Source organism: Rana temporaria, chromosome 8 (assembly GCF_905171775.1).
Source record: "Rana temporaria chromosome 8, aRanTem1.1, whole genome shotgun sequence".
NCBI lineage: Eukaryota > Metazoa > Chordata > Amphibia > Anura > Ranidae > Rana > Rana temporaria.
In genome coordinates this window covers 10,357,899-10,377,598 of record NC_053496.1, presented here as the reverse complement: position 1 = coordinate 10,377,598, position 19,700 = coordinate 10,357,899, and the positions used below count along the sequence as shown (strand labels likewise).

Genomic DNA, 19,700 nt, shown 5'->3' with positions numbered 1-19,700 from the left:
GATGGTTCACATCTCACGCCGAACGCCGAAACGCCGTACGCCTGCCGCCTGAAAACAAGTCCCGGACCCTTTTTTTCAGGCGGCATTGGCGTTCGGCCATAGACAGCAATGGAAATGATTTGTTAAAAAAAAAAAAGTTAAACGAATCGCAGCAAAATACGCCACGTACGTGGCGTTACTTGTCGCCTAGGTGTGAATGCAGCCTTAGGGTTTAAGGTTAGGGGTTGGGGTTACGGTTTCCCATTAACCACTTGGCAACCGCACGCCGTCAAATGATGGCGGGCGGAATACCCTATTGTTCTGACAGGACGTCATATGACGTCCTGTCATTTAAAGCCACTAGCGCACCCGTCGCGTTACTGGGAACACAATGCGCGTGCCCGGCGGCCGTGATTGCCCAGTAACTGGGCAGGACCCTGAATCTCTGTGTGTAAACACAGAGATGTGAATCTCTGGGCCAGATTCACATAGGTTAGTGGATCTTTAGATCCGCGTAACCTATGTGAATTAAGATCCGCCACCGCAAGTTTTTGAGGCAAGTAGGTAATTCACAAAACACTTACCTCAAAACTTGCGGCGGCGGATCGTAAATCCCCCGGCGGAATTCAAATTCCGCGGCTAGGGGGAGTGTAGTATTTAAATCAGGCGCGTCCCCGTGCCGATTTAAATGCACATGCGTCGTCCGCGAATTTTCCCGGCGTGCATTGCTCCTAATGACGTCGCTAGGACGTCATTGGTTTTCGGCGTGAGCGTAACTTGCGTCCAGCGCTTTTGTGAATCGACGTACGCAAACGACGTAAAAAAAAAAATTTGACGCGGGAACGGCGGCCATACTTAACATTGGCTGCGCCTCATAGAAGCAGGGGTAACTATACGCCGGGAAAACCCTTATGTAAACGGCGTAAAGTGACTGCATCGGGCCCGCGTACGTTCGTGAATTGGCGTATCTCGCTGATTTACATATTCTCGCCGTAAATCAGCGAGAACGCCCCCAGTGGCCATTTTAAAATTGCAGTTAAGATCCGACGGTGTAACACAGTTACACCTGTCGGATCTTAGCCATATCTATGCGTAACTGATTCTATGAATCAGTCGCATAGATACGACCGATGCAACTCTGAGATACGACGGTGTATCAGGAGATACACCGTCGTATCTCTATGTGAATCTGGCCCTCTGTGTGTAAACACAGAGATCCATGTCCTGTCAGGGAGAGGAGACAGATGCTGTGTCCCTTGTACATAGGGACACAGATCGGTCACCTCCCCCAGTCACCCCCCTCCCCCTACAGTTAGAACACTCACTAGGCAACACTTTTAACCCCTTTCATCGCCCCTAATGGTTAACCCCTTTCCTGCCAGTCACATTTATACAGTAATCAATGCATATTTATAGCACTGTTCACTGTATAAATGTGAATGGTCCCAAAAATGTGTCAAAAGTGTCCGATGTGTCCGCTATAATGTCGCAGTCCCGAAAAAAATCGCAGATCGCCGCCATTCCTAGTAAAAAATAAATAAAAAATAAATCATAATTATGTCCCCTATTTTGTAGGCAATATAACGTTTGCGCAAACCAGTTACTATACGGTTATTGCGTTTTTTTTTTTTTTTTACCAAAAATATGTAGAAGAACACATATCGGCCTAAACTGAGATAAAACATTTTTAAAAAAAAAAATGGGATATTTATTATAGCAAAAAGTAAAAAATATTGTGTTTTTTTTTTTTTTAAATCTCCGCTCTTTTTTTTGTTTATAGCCTAAAAAATAAAAAACGCAGAGGCGATCAAATACCACCAAAAAAGCTCTATTTGTGGGAAAAAAAGGACGTCAATTTTGTTTGGTAGCCACGTCGCACGACCGCGCAATTGTCAGTTAAAGCGACGCAGTGCCGGAAGCTAAAATTTCGTCTGAGCAGGAAGGGGGTTATGTGCACAGTAGGCAAGAATATGGCTAGACTCCCCAGAGGTCAAAGGTCAGAAGGCGGGTTCCCAGCGGTCAAAGGTCACAGGGCGTGGCTGACCCACTCCCACCAAAGTGTACCGCCTACCCCAACTAAGTCGGGGAATGAACAAGTCGGAGTAAGCGTCTTGATTTGAGAGCATTTTGCAAGACAAGCAAAATGTTTTAATAAATTTTGCCTTGATATACAAGCGATGTCTTGATATAAGAGTAACGTCATGTCACAACTGAGTATAAAAAGAAGAGAGGAGCCTCCAAGTGTAGCAATGTGGTTACATTTAATGAAGGTACAACATTTAGCAACTTATTGCTACACTTAGGCCCCTTTCACACATGGGGACTGTATGTCCATTTTTTCATCCATCCGTTTAACCACTTAAGGACCAGCCCATGTACATATACGTCCACAATATGGCACGTACAGGCACATGGGCGTATGGGTACGTCCTCGCCTATTAGCGGGTGGGGGGTCCGATCGGGACCCCCCCCGCTACATGCGGCGGTCGGGTCCGCTCGGGGAGCGATCCGGGACCACGGCGCGGCTATTTGTTTATAGCCGCTCCGTCGCGATCGCTCCCCGGAGCTGAAGAACGAGGAGAGCCGTGTGTAAACACGGCTTCCCCGTCCTTCACTATGGCGGCGCATCGATCGCGTCATTCCCTTTATAGGGAAGACACGATCGATGACGTCATTCCTACAGCCACACCCCCAAACAGTTGTAAACACATACTAGGTGCACCCTAACTCCTACAGCGCCACCTGTGGTTAACTCCCAAACTGCAACTGTCATTTTCACAATAAAGAATGCAATTTAAATGCATTTTTTGCTGTGAAAATGACAATGGTCCCAAAAATGTGTCAAAATTGTCCGAAGTGTCCGCCATAATGTCGCAGTCACGAAAAAAATTGCTGATCGCCGCCATTAGTAGTAAAAAAAAAATAAAAAATAAAAATGCAATAAAACTATCCCCTATTTTGTAAACACTATAAATTTTGCGCAAACCAATCGATAAACGCTTATTGCGATTTTTTTTACTAAAAATAGGTAGAAGAATACGTATCGGCCTAAACTGAGGAAAAAAAATGTTTTTATATATGTTTTTGGGGGATATTTATTACAGCAAAAAGTAAAAAATATTGCTTTTTTTTCAAAATTGTCGCTCTATTTTTGTTTATAGCGCAAAAACTAAAAACCGCAGATGTGATCAAATACCACCAAAAGAAAGCTCTATTTGTGGGGAAAAAAGGACGCCAATTTTGTTTGGGAGCCACGTCGCACGACCGCGCAATTGTCTGTTAAAGCGACGCAGTCCCGAACTGTAAAAACACCTTGGGTCTTTAGGCTGCATATTGGTCCGGGGCTTAAGTGGTTAAGGATGAAAAAGGGACATACATTGATCCCTATGAGCTAGCGGGTGTCAGCGAATGAACATCCGCTGACACTCGATCTCATCCGGGTCCGCAATCCTCCGATTCTGCAGACGGAGGAAAATCCTACTTTTCCATCCATCTGCAGAGCAGATTGGGTGAACACGGACAGACGGTGCGTGTTAATCCGATCCCCCCATAGGTGTGCGGGGACCGCCCTGTCATCCGCCGGCTCAGCGGGGATCAGCGGACATGTTCTCTTTTTCCCCGCCAGGGTTCCTGGTGGTTTTCCTGACGGGAAAACTGCGCTGGAGCATACACGCGGCCGGGATTCCCGGCCAAAAGCTCTCATGGCAGTTTTCCTGCCAGGAAAACTAGTCGTGTGTACGAGGCATTAGAGTATTCTTCCTTGCCAAGACTCTCCGAAGCCTATGGCCTTTAGAACCTAATCTGGAACTTGCCAAACCTGGAGAAAACTGAAAAGAATATTTTTTTTCTGCTCAGAACCAACATTCTGGAGCCCCTCGGCCTGCACCAATGAGAACCCTGTGTGATCTTTAATTCCTACTAACACAGTGGCTGAATACAGCACAGTATATATATATATATATATATATATATATATATATATATATATATATATATATATATAGGCCCAGATTCACAAAGCACTTACGCCGACGTATAACAAGTTACGCCGACGTAAGTGCAAATGTGCGCCGTCTTATCTGTGCGCCAGACCCACGAACAGATATGCGCCTAAAAACAGGCTACACCCCGCTGACGTAGCTTGCTTACGCCGGCGTAGGGTGGGCGCACATTTAGGCTGGGCGCATTGTCCTGCTCCCATTGATTAGCCATTCAAACATGCAAATGAGGGAAATACGCCAATTCACGAACCTGCGTGTGCCCGGCGCATGCTACGCTAGATGCAACGCTAGATGCACGTAAGTTGTACGTCCGGCGTAAAGTTATTCCCCATAAAGGAGGTGCAACCCAGCAACAGACATGCACAGGTCTGCACCAGGGAACACAAGCCGGCGTATTGTGCGTTGGACGTGTGTCTGGCTGGGCGTACGTTACGTTCACGGCGTACGCAGTGATCCGGCGTAGCTTAGGCAGTTGTGCCGGCGTGGTTGTGAGCAGGCGCGGGGGTGTGCACATGCGCAGTTCATGATTTGTACATGTCTGCCGCTCGGCCCATCATTTGCATGGGGTCACGCCTCATTTGCATGGGTCATGCCCACTTCCACCTACGCCGACGTACGCCTTCAAAACCCACGCCAGGCTGGCGCAGCGTTGGGAGCACTGGCTTGCTGAATTCAATGCTTGCCTCTCCGCGCTGCGTTGGCGTAGCGTACATTGGTTACTGTACAGCGGCGTAATGTGCGCCCTGCTCTCTTTGAATCTGGGCCATACTGTATATACACCCAACTCTAAGGTTATGTAAGGTTCCTTATTTTGTGAAGTAATACAATATGGCAGTTGGCATTAAAAAAAAAAAAAAAACAGAAGTAACTCCAAAAAGAGAAAAAGAACTGCTTTACTTTTGTTGCTGTTCCTTTTCCAGGAAGGTTGCAAAACGTTTTCTAAGTATACAGAGACACGTCTTCTGAGTCATGACATGGAAGAATAATGCATTGAACATTGTGCTTTCCCTACAGTGGCTGTAGATCGGTTGCCAAACTTCCTCTCTATACCAAACACATCGGATGGCAGACCATTGCCCCACCACCAATGCTCCATTCACCTGAACAGCGAACATATGAACCTTCTAGATGAGGCCCATGAAGACGCCTGTCGGGGAAAACCATCAACAAGGTATCAAAGTTCAGAACTCAACAAGTAGAAACATAGAAGAGTGACGGCAGAAATAAGACCAATTGGTCCACCAAGTCTGTCCCATTTTATATATATATAGGTAGGTAGATTCACAAAGAGTTAGGCCGGCGTATCAGTAGATAAGTCGACCTAACTGAATCTACGCCGGCGTTTGTTTAAGTGTATTCTCTAACAGAGATACACTTAAACATATCTAAGATAGGACGGCTTGCGCCGTTCTATCTTAGATTGCAATGTTTTGGCTGAACGCTAGATGGCGCTTCCATTGCGGCCGGCGTAGATTATGTAAATGAGGGGATACGCCGATTCACGAACGTACGCCAGGCTTACGCCGTCGAATTACGTCGTTTCCGTAAGGCCTTAGGCGGCCTAAAGTATGGCCGCCGTTCCCGCCGCAAGGTTCGAATATTTTACGTCGTTTGCGTAAGTCGTCCGCGAATCGGGAGTTGTGTTGTTTACGTCCGCGTCGAAATCAATAGGCCTGTACGGCCTACTTAGCCGCAATGCGCACTGGGAAATGTAGTCGCCCGGCGCATGCGCAGTGTCAAAAAACGTCAAAAAACGTGAGGTCAAGCCATACAACACGCCCCCCTCCAAGCAATTTGAATACGGCGCCCTTACGCCCGCTCGTTTTAGGCTACGCCACCATAGATTAGCAGGTAAGTAGATTGTGAATCACTACTAGCCTAACTAATTTACGGCGGTGTAGCCTAAAAAGGCTAGGCTAGGCCGCCCTAAAGTTAGGCCAATCTACGTGAATCTGCCTATTGGTTTCTTTTTTTGTTTTTTTCTGGTTTTGTTTTTAAGTTTTGTAAATGGTGGTAGAGTGTGTGTGTAAAGGGGGTAGGATGATACAGCGTCTTGCAAAAGTATTTACCCCCCTTGGCTTTTTACCTATTTTGTTACATTACAGCCTTTACAGTTCAATGTTTTTTTTTAATCTAAATTATATATGATGGATCAGAACACAATTGTCTAAGTTGGTGAAGTAAAATTTGAAAAAAATATATACATAAAACTATTTTTCAACCAATTGCCTTCAGAAGTCACATAATTAGTGAAATGACGTCCACCTGTGTGCAATCTAAGTGTCACATGACCTGTCATTACATAGACACACCTTTATGAAAGGCCCCAGAGGTTGCAACACCTGAGCAAGAGGCACCACTAACCAAACACTGCCATGAAGACCAAGGAACTCTCCAAACACTTCATGCTCTCCGGTGTGGTGCCGGGAATTTTACTTAGAAGTTGTTCTTCATGCTCTCCGGTGTGGTACCGGGAATGTTACTTAGAAGTTGTTCTTCATGCTCTCCGGTGTGGTACTGGGATAGTTGCATAGAAGTTGTTCTTCATGCTCTCCAGTGTGGTGCCGGGAATGTTACTTAGAAGTTGTTCTTCATGCTCTCCGGTGTGGTGCCGGGAATGTTACTTAGAAGTTGTTCTTCATGCTCTCCTGTGTGGTGCCGGGAATGTTACTTAGAAGTTGTTCTTCATGCTCTCCGGTGTGGTGCCGGGAATGTTACTTAGAAGTTGTTCTTCATGCTCTCCGGTGTGGTACCAGGAATGTTACATGAAAGTCATTCTTTGTACTCTCCGGTGTGGTGCCGGGAATGTTACTTAGAAGTTGTTCTTCATGCTCTCCGGTGTGGTGCCGGGAATGTTACTTAGAAGTTGTTCTTCATGCTCTCCGGTGTGGTGCCGGGATAGTTGCATAGAAGTTGTTCTTCATGCTCTCTGGTGTGGTGCCGGGAATGTTACTTAGAAGTTGTTCTTCATGCTCTCCGGTGTGGTGTCGGGAATGTTACTTAGAAGTTGTTCTTCATGCTCTCCGGTGTGGTACCAGGAATGTTACTTAGAAGTTGTTCTTCATGCTCTCCGGTGTGGTACCGGGAATGTTACTTAGAAGTTGTTCTTCATGCTCTCCGGTGTGGTACCGGGAATGTTACATAGAAGTTGTTCTTCATGCTCTCTGGTGTGGTGCCGGGAATGTTACTTAGAAGTTGTTCTTAATGCTCTCCGGTGTGGTACCGGGAATGTTACTTAGAAGTTGTTCTTCATGCTCTCCGGTGTGGTGCCGGGAATGTTGCATAGAAGTTGTTCTTCATGCTCTCTGGTGTGGTGACGGGAATGTTACTTAAAAGTTGTTCTTCATGCTCTCCGGTGTGGTGACGGGAATGTTGCATAGAAGTTGTTCTTCATGCGCTCCGGTATGGTACCGGGAATGTTACTTAGAAGTTGTTCTTCATGCTCTCCGGTGTGGTACCGGAATAGTTGCTTAGAAGTTGTTCTTCATGCTCTCCGGTGTGGTACCGGAATAGTTGCATAGAAGTTGTTCTTCATGCTCTCCGGTGTGGTACCGGAATAGTTGCATAGAAGTTGTTCTTCATGCTCTCCGGTGTGGTGCCGGGATAGTTGCATAGAAGTTGTTCTTCATGCTCTCCGGTGTGGTTCCCGGAATAGTTGCATAGAAGTTGTTCTTCATGCTCTCCGGTGTGGTACCGGAATAGTTACTTAGAAGTTGTTCTTCATGCTCTCCGGTGTGGTGCCGGGAATGTTACTTAGAAGTTGTTCTTCATGCTCTCCGGTGTGGTACCGGGAATGTTACTTAGAAGTTGTTCTTCATGCTCTCCGGTGTGGTGCCGGGAATGTCAGACCAACAACTGACTATTACAATATATGAGTGTATTTCAGTTTCTAGACATTTGTGTATAGAAATGATTCTTTAAATGAATTCTTTCATCCATTCTTCACATTCTTTACACTTTGAGGACATTAGTCATTCATATTATGCATTTATTTCTAAGATGACCTTCCCAATCAGCCTTCTATTAGCATGTTTATAGTATTTATCGGTACTTGGAGAAAATAAAGTGCTGCTTTAGCCTGTAAACCTTTGCAAACAAGTTCTTCATCTAGATTTGGATTCTGTGTAATAAAGAAGATAGATATGGAGAGCCCATGAATGGCTGCTCTACCCTACTGCAAGGGTGCTGAGAGTTCTTACTCCTCATCTTTGCTCTGTTCTTATTACATAGATTTTTATACACTCTTTGGCCACTTTATTAGGTACACCTGTTCAATTGCTTCATAACACAAATTGCCAGTCACATGGCAGCAACTCAATTCATTTAGGTATCTCGACGTGGCGAAGACGACTTGCTGAAGTCCAATTTGAGCATGAGAATGGCAAAGAAAGGGGATTTTAGTAACTTTGAATGTGGCATGGTTGTTGGTGCCAGACGGGCTTTTCCCACCATCCTCTCTCCCTGTGCCGTCTTCTCCTGGAGCTGTTTTCTCCCATGCCGCTGTCTTATTCCTTGTCCCCGCTGTCTTCTTCTTTGCTGCCGCTGTCTTCTTCTTTGCTGCTGCTGTCGTCTTCTTCGCTGCCACTGTCTTTTTCCTCGCGGTTGGTTACCTGCTTAAAACTAAAAAGCCCGCCCCTTGCAGGTGGTAGAGCTGCCCATTCGTCTTGGCAAAAAGCCTTCAGGTCATGCAAAGTCTTTGGCCGTCTTGCATGAAGCACACAACTGACATCTCCCCAGAGTGGCTCGATGATATTAAAGCGGTTGTATACCCACAACTATTTATTTTTTTACACCTGAAAGGCAAAAGGCATAATGAGCTAGTATGCACCTCAAAGTAGCTCATTATGAAATACTTACCGTATTTATCGGGGTATTGCGCGCTCTGGCGTATAGTGCGCACTCCTAAAGTGGACCCGCATTCCTGTGGAAAAAAGATTTTTTTGTACTTACAGTTTTGGTGTCTTGCGCGGCGTCCATCCGCGGTCTCGTCGGGTCCGGCGTCAGTCTGCGGCTTCGGGTGTCCTCTTCGTCGGGTCCGGCGGCCTTCTGCGGCGTCCTCCCCGCTCGTTTCCCGCTTTCCCGCGCCGAGTTTGAATACTGCGCCTGCATTTCCCGAGCGCAGTACACTCGTGTATAGTCGGTCAGGACGTGAGCGCGAGAGGAGCCGAGACTGCCCGACTATACACGAGTGTACTGCGCTCGGTATATGCTGGCGCAGTATTCAAAATTGGACGCGGGAAAGCGGGTATCGGCGTATATCGCCCACCCACGATTTTGCCCCGATTTTCAGGGCAAAAAAGTGCACGGTATATGCCGATAAATACGGTACCTTGGAACGAGGTGTGTAGAACTTACCTGGTCCACGCCGAGCGAGATGTCATCTTGCCTCGGCATGTCTTCCGGGTATCAGCGATCCAGCGCTATGAATGGCTGGAGCGGCGATGTCGTCACTCCCGCACATGCCGGGCCTCTAGCCTAGGATCCCCGCTGCGCATGCGCCGCTGCAGTCAGCGGCGCATTGCGAGGGGAATATCTCCTAAACCGTACAGGTTTAGGAGATATTCTTTAGACCTACAGGTAAGCCTTATTATAGGCTTACCTGTAGGTAAAAGTGGTAGTAAAGACTTTACTACCACTTTAAAGAGGAGGTCCGGAAAAAAAAAAATTAAAAGCCAGTAGCTACACATACTTCAGCTGCTGGCTTTTAATAAATGGACACTTACCTGTCCTGGAGTCCAGCGATGTCGGCAGTAGGGTTCCCGGCGTGAGGCAGAAAGGCTACACTGCCGCCGCCATTGCGGGTAAAGGAACCCGGCAGCATAGCCTTTCGGCTACACAAAGCTCTATTTGTGGGGAAAAAAGGACGCCAATTTTGTTTGGGAGCCACGACACACGACTGCGCAATTGTCAGTTAAAGCAACGCAGTGCCGAATCGCAAAAAGTGACCTGGTCCTTTACCTGCATATTGGTCCGGGTCTTAAGTGGTTAAAAACGATCGTGTGTGGGATCCAGAGCATTTTTCACAATGTAAAAAATGGGCATTAAAAATTTAGAACATGCTCTAATTTTTCACGTTGTCGTTTTTAACGTCGTAAAAAATGGTTGTGTGTGGGCTTTAATGACGTGAAAAAAGCGCGCATGCTCAGAAGCAAGTTATGAGACGGGAGCGCTCGTTCTGGTAAAACTAGCGTTCGTAATGGAGATGGCACATTCATCACGCTGTAACAGACTGAAAAGCGCGAATCGTCTTTTACTAACACGATATCAGCAACAGCAGCCCCAAGGGTGGCGCCATCCGAATGGAACTTCCCCTTTATAGTGCCGTTGTACGTCACCGCGCTTTGCTAGAGCATTTTTTTTTTCACGATCCTGTGTAGGCAAGGCCATTTTAACAATAATCGGGTTGAAAAAAACTTTGTTTGTCATTTTTTACATCCCAAAAAAACGGTCGTGTGTACGCGGCATGAGGGTTGTGTGCATGCCAGCCGTGGAATTGACTCTCGTCTTGTACTTCCCACAGGCCTATGATTGAACTATGTATCCCCTCAACATTAGACCCGACCCTTGCTCCTCCTGGATGTCACGTCATTTCCATCTTCTCCCAATACACTCCATACACTCTGACTGGAGGCCGGCAGTGGGATGAAGAAGAAAGGAATAAATATGCAGATAATGGTAAGCGATGACTCGATGTTTGTTGTGTTGTATTTCCAAAAGAATTTCCATTGAGTATCACTCACCTTGTAAGTTATTAGGTTTATATTGTTGTAAAATTGTATGGGTCAGGCCCCATACTCACGAGCAAACATGTCTGCTGAAACTGGCCCGCAGGCCAGTTTCAGCAGACATGTTTGGTCGTGTGTGGGCGCGAGCGGGCCGAATTCCAGCAAACATTTGCCCGCCGGGCCTTTTCCCAGCAGACAAATATTCCTGGACTTGTTTTAAAACAGCCCGCTGGAATTCAGCCCGCTCGGACATGTACGGTCGTCAGTACAGACCTACCGTACATGTCCAGCCGCCCGCCGTGCCTCGCATGCGTCGAATGACTTCGACGCATGCGTGGAAGCATTTTAAAGGCGGGCCGCCCACGTCGCCGCGTCATTGTCGCGGCGACACCGCGTCATCGACGCGGCGACACCGCGGACACGCCCCGCGTATTGTTTACGCGCGGACTTCTGTACGATGGTGTGTACAACCATCGTACAGAAGCCCTCTGGCAGACATGTATGGTGAAAACGGTCCGACGGACCGCTTTCACCATACATGTTTGTCCGTGTGTACCCGGCCTCAGTCTCATTCCAAGATGACCCAGACTAAGCCAATATCTTACTAACATAGCAAAGTGTGCCTTCTAGTTGGAGAAGTCATCAAAATCTGTAGATGATGTGTTGTGCACAGAAGTGTCCCATCCAGTTCAGCCTTTTACCAGATCCAGCAGTTTCGGTCCAAATGAAGGTCAATTTCTCTTCAGGTAATTGGCAAATTTTGCTGATTGGATGGGGAAAAAAAGCCTCTTCAAGCCCACGGTCAAACAGCCCATTACCATACCATAGTTTAGTAGTTATGAATAGGAATGCAGTCAAGGTCTATCTGAAAGCTAAAGCTCAGATACAGATAACTGATGTTTTGTTTGTGCTGCCAGAAGGCCCCAGGAAGGGACAAGCGGCGTCAAAGTCTACTATTTCTAAGTGGATTCGGCAAGTTATTATACAGGCTTATGGTTTGAAATCTTTTCAAGTTAGAGCGCACTCTACCCGAGCAGTAAGTGCTTCTTGGGCAGTGCATCACCAAGCCTCCACGACTCAGATTTACAAGGCTGCAACTTGGTCTTCAGTCCATTCATTCACTAGATTCTATCAGGTGGATGTGAGAAGGCATGAGGATGCCCGCTTTTGGGCGCAGTGTACTGTGGGCAGCAGTATGGGTCCTGACGTCTGATGGCAGCCTGCTTTTATCTGTGTCTCCCTTCCCTCAGATGGCATTGCTTTGGGACATCACACATAGTAATTACTATGCTGCTCTGTGTCCCTTGATGTACGATAAAGAAATTAGGATTTTTATAACAGCTTACCTGTAAAAATCCTTTTATTGGAGTACACCACGGACACAGAGGTCCCTCCCCTCTTATTGGGATATATATATATATATATATATATATATATATATATATATATATATATATATATATATATATATAGCTTTGCTACAAAATGCAGGTACTCCCGGTATGGGAGGGGTTATATAGAGGGGCACTTCCTGTCTTGGGTGTGCCAGTGTCCATCACCTGAAGGTGGCCCATATACCCTCATAGTAATTACTATGGCTGCTCTGTGTCCCGTGATGTCCCCTGATTTTCGTAATCCAAGAATTACGAAAATGTGTTCACTCCTAGATATTCTCAGCACGCTTTTTTTCCAAGGCGTGTGCTACCAAATAATAAATTGAGGGTGCCAATAATTTTGTCCAATCCATTTGTGGAGTTTTGCGTGAAATGTGTCAGATTTGGCTTTTAGTTTCTCCACTTTTTTTTTTATGTCATACTAATGCAAACAAAAGAAACGAACAGGAGAAAGCCTAAACATTTGTAATTGCAACAATGTTCTGGGCGAAGTGGTGCAATATCTGGCAGAAATGCGGGAGGGGTTGATGTTTGTTATGATTGACCTCAGAATGGTGAAATATCGGCTCAGACACATAATAACTTTCCTTATCTCAGCCAACAAAGATGGCTATTGTTGGCTCCAGCACTTGTAAAACAGGGAAAATTAATTTGGAATGCAGATCTTTTCAAAGAAAATATTTCACATTGCACAACTCGTACAGAGAACACACAATTTACAACAGTGTCTGCTAATTTGTTCTTTCTTACCATTGACATCCCAGAGAAAAGGTCTACCAACAAGGTCCACCAACAAGGTCCACCAACAAGGTCCACCAACAAGGTCCACCAACATGGTCCACCAGGGCTGGACTGGGACAAAAATTTGGCCCTGGACTTCATCCAGACTGGCCCACTTTGACAGGTCTCTCCCGTGGCGGCCGGACAACTCCCGCACCCCCCCCCCCCCGGCCACCCAAGCCCCCCTCCCCCTTCACTAGCCACTAGCCGTTCTACTTTATTAGCGTAGACCAGCTGGTACTGGTACTCTTATAGGCAGTACCAGTGGGGAAGCTAGACATTATTTCACCCGGGGCAAAGAATCCGTTCGGTGCGCCCCCCTTATGGGACAAGATTAGGCAGAAGTGAGAAACTACCAGGCCATAGCTGTTGAGTCAGCTGTCTGTCCCCTCCCCCATGCTCCTCTGTCGTCCCCCTGCTCCTCTGGTCCTCCCCTGCTTCTTTGTTCCCCCCAGGTAAGCGCTGCAGAGAGGGAGAAGAGGTGAGCGCTGCGGGAAGGGAGAGACAGAGGAGCGGAGGTCCGCTGTCACTGAAGCCGGCCCACTGAGACATCGGCCCAATGTAGTCCCAATGGCCAGTCCATCCCTGTGGTCCATCCCTGTGGTCCACCAACAAGGTCCACCAACAAGGTCCACCAACATGGTCCACCAACATGGTCCACCAACATAGTCCACCAACAAGGTCCACCAACATAGTCCACCAACAAGATCCATCAACATAGTCCACCAACAAGGTCCACCAACAAGGTCCACCAACAAGGTCCACCAACATGGTCCACCAACAAGGTCCAAACAAAAACAAATCTTCTGCGCTCCGGTATCTTCGGAAGGTGCTATGAGGTGGTGTAGTTAAAAAGTATCTTCTATAGTCTTGCAGCCCTCCTCAGAATCGTGGGAATTCATGAAGCTAAAAAAAAGTAGAAAAGAACGGAGGGCGCACCGACCTAGTGTGATACTGCTAAAATAAATTTTATTCAAATGTTAAAATCAATCATTATACTCACAATATGGAGTTTAAAAACAGGCTTTAAAGGACAGTACAGCAGATATCCAGCAACATCAGTGGAACGTGATAGTCACTTGAATCAACAATCGATGGTAAAGCTGACGCGTTTCGGGGGCGTACCCCTTTCTTCAGAGCTTAGTGGTCTGCAGAGCTCTTAGCAGTATCACACTAGGTCGGTGCGCCACCAATAAGGTCCACCAATAAGGTCCACCAACATAGTCCACCAACATAGTCCACCAACATGGTCCACTGACAAGGTCCACCAACATAGTCCACCAACAAGGTCCACCAACAAGGTCCACCAACATAGTCCACCAACAAGATCCACCAACATAGTCCACCAACAAGGTCCACCAACATAGCCCACCAACATGGTCCACCAACAAGGTCCACCAACATAGCCCACCAACATGGTCTACTAACAAGGTCCACCAACAAGGTCCACCAACATAGTCCACCAACAAGATCCATCAACATGGTCCACTAACAAGGTCCACCAACAAGGTCCACCCACATAGTCCACCAACATGGTCCACCAACAAGGTCCACCAACAAGGTCCACCAACATAGTCCACCAACATAGTCCACTAACAAGATCCATCAACATAGTCCACCAACAAGATCCTGGCCACTTTTGACCACATTACTCCTTCTATCCTTCCTGGAGTTGATTTACAAAAGGCAAATAGACTGTTCAGATTGAAAGTGCAGTTGCACACATTTTCCTTAGTAAATGAGGTGAAGGGCTTGATTTACTAAAGGCAAATAGACTGGTCAGTTGCCCACTGCAAGTGCAGTTGCTCCAGAGCTTAGTAAATGAGGTAAAGCTTCACTTTGCAAAGAACACCCAATCACATGCAAGGAAAATGAAAAAAAATATGAATTTTTGCTTGCACATGATTGGATGATGGAAGTCAGCAGAGCTCCTGCTCATTTACTGAGCACTAGAGCAGCAGTCCCAAACCTTTTTGGCACCAGGGACTGCATTTGGCATAGGGATCGGGGAGAGAGGGATTGCGGATGGGGGAGGTGGTTTATTGTAGAAGATGGGCAAACGAAAAAAAAAACGATTGCAGCCTCACTGTGCCCATCAAATGCAGCCACTGGGCCCATCAAACGCGGCCACTGTGCCATCAATTGTCACCACTGTGCTATCAATTGTCACCACTGTGCCATGCCATCAAACGCAGCCACTGTGCCCTGTAATTGTCGCCACTATGCCCTTTAATTGTCGCCACTGTGTCCTTTAATTGTCGCCACTGTGCCCTGCAATTGTCGCCACTGTGCCCTGTAATTGTTGCCACTGTGCCCTGGAATTGTCGTCACTGTGCCGTTTAATTGTCGCCACTGTGCCCTGTAATTGTCTCCACTTTGCCCTTTAATTGTCGCCACTGTGCCCTTTAATTGTCGCCACTATGCCCTGTAATTGTTGCCACTATGCCCTGTAATTGTTGCCACTATGCCCTGTAATTGTCGTCACTGTACCCTGTAATTGTCGCCACTGTGCCCTTTAATTGTCGACACTGTGCCCTTTAATTGTTGCCGCTGTGCCCTTTAATTGTCGCCGCTGTGCCCTGTAATTGTTGCCACTGTGCCCTGTAATTGTTGCCACTATGCCCTGTAATTGTCACCACTGTGCCCTGTAATTGTCACCACTGTGCCCTGTAATTGTCTCCACTGTGCCCTGCAATTGTCTCCACTATGCCCTGTAATTGTCTCCACTGTGCCCTGTAATTGTCGCCACTGTGCCAGTTAAAAATGAGATGCCAGCACACCGATGGTTAACCCAAATGTGGACAGATTTCCTCTAAGTGAAGCTTTCTTAGAAGAACAAATCCTGAGGATGCCCGCTCCTCCCTCACTCTGTTTGATGTATAATTGTAATTTTATATCGGATGAATAACACTTTATTGTAGAAGATGGGCGCTCTGGACCGCTGGGCACGGCGGGCGATGTTGTAGAGCCGTACGCCAATATTCCTGACACCCTCTAAACCGACAACCCGCATCCACATTATTTCCTTCTATTCTTTTCAGTGTTCGACTGGATAGAGAAATACGCTCCGGGGTTCAAGTCGACTGTGATTGGCAGAGATGTCCTGACACCGCCCGACCTGGAGAGGATATTCGGCCTCCCTGGAGGGGTAGGTACCTTCTAGAGGCAGTGCCTGTGCTGCCAATGTCTTATAAAATGAAATACTTGCGTCATCACTAAAAACGCATTCCCACTTGGCGATTTGGAATGGCCAGCAGAGTTTCTGCGATTCCGAATTGCGGCGAAACGCGTGATGCGTTTTTGGGTGCCATTGACCATAATGGCACCCAAAAACGCATCACGCGTTTTGCCGAAATTTGGAAAAAATGTCAGAAAAGGTTTGGGGATCAAGTGATTCAACTCCCATTTTGCCACAATTCTGTTGCACTCATGGCAGAATCACGCCGCGGCGTGATTCTGCCATGAGTGCAACAGAATTGTGGCAAAATGGGAGTTGAATCACTTGATCCCCAAACCTTTTCTGACATTTTTTGTTTACTTGTAATAATTTGTATTTTTTTTGCCAGAAAATGTCTTTGAACCTCCAAACATTATGGGGCAGATCCACAAAAGAATTACGCCGGCGTATCTTCAAAGTTCCCGCGCCGTATCTTTGTTTTGTAGATACAAAACAAAGATACGACTGCATCTGGGATCGATCCGACAGGCGTACGTCTCAGTACGCCGTCGGATCTCGGGTGCATTTTTTCCGCCGGCCGCTAGGTGGCGTTTCCGTCGAAATTCCGCGTCGAGTATGCAAATAAGCTAGTTACGGCGATCCACGAACGTACGTCCGGCCGGCGCATTTTTTTTTACGTCGTTTGCGTTCGGCTTTTTCCGGCGTATAGTTAAAGCTGCTACACGGTGGCGTACTCAATGTTAAGTATGGCCGTCGATCCCGCATCGAAATTTGAATTATTTACGTTGTTTGCGTAAGTCGTTCGCGAATAGGGATTTGCGTAGAATGACGTCACCGTCGGAAGCATTGGCTTGTTCCGGTTTAATTTCGAGCATGCGCACTGGGATACCCCCACGGACGGCGCATGCGCCGTTAAAAAAAACGTCATTTACGTCGGGTCTCGACGTATTTACATAAAACACGCCCCCATCACAGCCATTTGAATTCCGCGCCCCTACGCCGCCAAAGATGCACTACGCCGCCGTAACTTACGGCGCGGATTCTTTGAGGATTCGAAAAAAAAGACGTAAGTTACGGCGGCGTAGTGTATCTTAGATACGCTACGCCCAGCGCAAATATGTGCCGCTGTACACGGATCTGCCCCTATATATATAGAGAGAATAAATTGGTGGGTGTTGCATGGTCACCAGTCATCTCTATGACCGTTATGACGTCACGCCCGGTACCCGGAAGTAAACAAAGCCGCAATCGCGGCTGTCGGCATGTGATCGGTGATTTTTTTTTCACAATCTCATGCTTGTAAGCCTGGAGGAGAGATATGGGGGGAGGGGGAGGTCTTATTGACCCCACATCTCTCCATAAAGAGGACCTGTCACAGTGATTCCTATTGCAAGGGATGTTTACATTCCTTGTAATAGGAATAAAAGTGATACAAAATTTTTTTTTTTAATAAAAGTGTAAAAATAAAAAAAATGAAGTCAAATAAAACATTATTTTTTTTAAAACGCCCCTGTCCCCGTTCTCTCGCGCGCAGAAGCAAACACGTATGCAAGTCCCGCCCACATATGTAAATGTCGTTCAAACCCCACATGTGAGGTATCGTCGCGTGCGTTAGAGCGTGTGCAACAATTCTAGCACCAGACCTACTCTGTAACTCAAACATAGTAACCTGTAAAAAAAAATAAAGCGTCACCTATGGAGATTTTTAAGTACGGAAGTTTGGCTCCATTCCATGAGTGTGCGCAATTTTAAAGCGTGACATGTTGGGTATCTATTTACTCGGCGTAACATCATCTTTCACATTATACAAAAAGATTGGGCTAACTTTACTGTTTTGTTATTTTTTAATTCATGAAACCGCTTTTTTTTTTTCCTAAAAAAAGGCGTTTGAAAAATTATTGCGCAAATACCGTGCGAGAAAAAAAGTTGCAATGACCGCCATTTTATTCCCTAGGGAGCTAAAAAAATATATATAATGTTTGGGGGTTCTGATTAATTTTCAAGCAACATTTTTTTAATTTTTACATGAAGGAGAGAAGTGCCAAAATAGGCGCGGTTGTCAAGTGGTTAAAAGCATATAATAATTATTTGTATATTACTTATGGTAATTAACCCCTTGCCACCCAGGCCGATTCTGGCACTTTTCTCGTACATGTAAAAATCATCATTTTTTTGCTAGAAAATTACTCAGAACCCCCAAACATTATGGGCCAGATTCACAGAAGAAGTACGCCGGCGTACTTTCAAATTTCCCGTGTCGTATCTTTGTTTTGAATCCTTAAACCAAGATACGACGGCATCCGGGTTAGATCCGACAGGTATATGTCCTCGTACGATGCAATTCTTCGGCGTCCGCTGGGTGGCGTTCCCGTCGTATTCCGCGTCGAGTATGCAAATTAGCTATTTCCGCTGATCCACGAACGAGCGGCCGTCGCATTCTTTTACGTCGTTTCCGTTCGGCTTTTTTCGGCGTATAGTTAAAGCTGCTATTTGGTGGCATACGCAATGTTAAGTATGGCCGTCGTTCCCGCGTCGAATTTGAAAATATTTTATTTTGTTTGCGTAAGTCGTCCGTGAATGGGGCTGGACGTAATTTACGTCCACGTCAAAACAATGACGTCCTTGCGACATCATTTAGCGCAATGCACGGTGGGAAATTTAGGGACGACGCATGCGCAGTTCGTTCAGGGCGGGAACGCGCTTCATTTAAATGAAACACGCCCCCTACTCGCCGATTTGAATTACGCCGCGAGAGATACACTACGCCACCTTAAGGCCCCGTTCACATTGAGGAGTTTTTCAGGCGGTACAGCGCTAAAAATAGCGCTGCTTTCGTGCCTGAAAAACTCCTTCACTGCAGACTCAATGTGAAAGCCCGAGGGCTTTCACACTGAGGCGATGCGCTGGCGGGAGAAAAAAAATCTCCTGTCAGCAGCATCTTTGGAGCGGTGAGAGGAGCGGCATGTATACCGCTCCTTCACCGCTCCTTCCCATTGAAAACAATGGGAAACCGTGGCAATACGCCTCTATAGAGGCGCATTGCGGGCGGTATTAACTCTTTATCGGCCGCTAGCGGGGGTTAATACCGCACCGCTAGCGGCTGATACCCGCGGCAATTGCGGCTGTATAGTGCCGCTATTTTTAGCGGCGTTATACCGCCACCGCAGCTCCCGCCCCAGTCTGAAAGGGGCCTAACTTACGGCGCAAATTCTTTGTGGATTCAAAGATTTAAAAAGTAAGTTACAGCGGCGTAGTGTAACTCACATACGCTGCGCCCACGCAATTCTACGAGGATCTGCCCCTATATATATTGTTTTAGCAATTGTTTTTTCAAATGCATTGTTTTTGGAATGAAACGGTCTCACAAAAAAAAAAAAAAAAATAAAGTTAGCCCAATTTTTTTGTATAATGTGAAAGACGAAGTTACGCCGAGTAAATAGATACCGAACATGTCACGCTTTAAAATTGCGCACACTTGTGTAATGGTGCCAAATATCAGTACTTAACAATCTATATAGGCGACACTTATAGAAACCAGCTTGGCTCTGATCCCGGCTCTCTGCTTTGTTTTCTGCACAGAATATTTTCCATGGAAGTATGTCTCTGGATCAGTTATATTTTGCACGCCCGGGGCCTGGGTTCT

At 46.5% G+C, this 19,700-nt stretch overlaps 1 protein-coding gene across 2 annotated transcripts in view; it reads left to right on the top strand.

Moving 5' to 3' along the window:
• PYROXD2 (pyridine nucleotide-disulphide oxidoreductase domain 2) overlaps positions 1 to 19,700 on the top strand; it is a 93,299-nt gene that overhangs the window by 64,899 nt on the left and 8,700 nt on the right. The window contains exons 12-15 of one of the 2 annotated variants that reach the window (XM_040361282.1): positions 4,995 to 5,151; positions 10,501 to 10,655; positions 15,921 to 16,027; positions 19,637 to 19,700. The exon at positions 19,637 to 19,700 is cut by the window's right edge and continues 57 nt beyond it. In XM_040361282.1, coding sequence (XP_040217216.1) covers positions 4,995 to 5,151; positions 10,501 to 10,655; positions 15,921 to 16,027; positions 19,637 to 19,700 — 483 coding nt within the window. The remainder of the gene's footprint in view (positions 1 to 4,994; positions 5,152 to 10,500; positions 10,656 to 15,920; positions 16,028 to 19,636) is intronic. The other variant, XM_040361283.1, reaches the window with a different exon arrangement.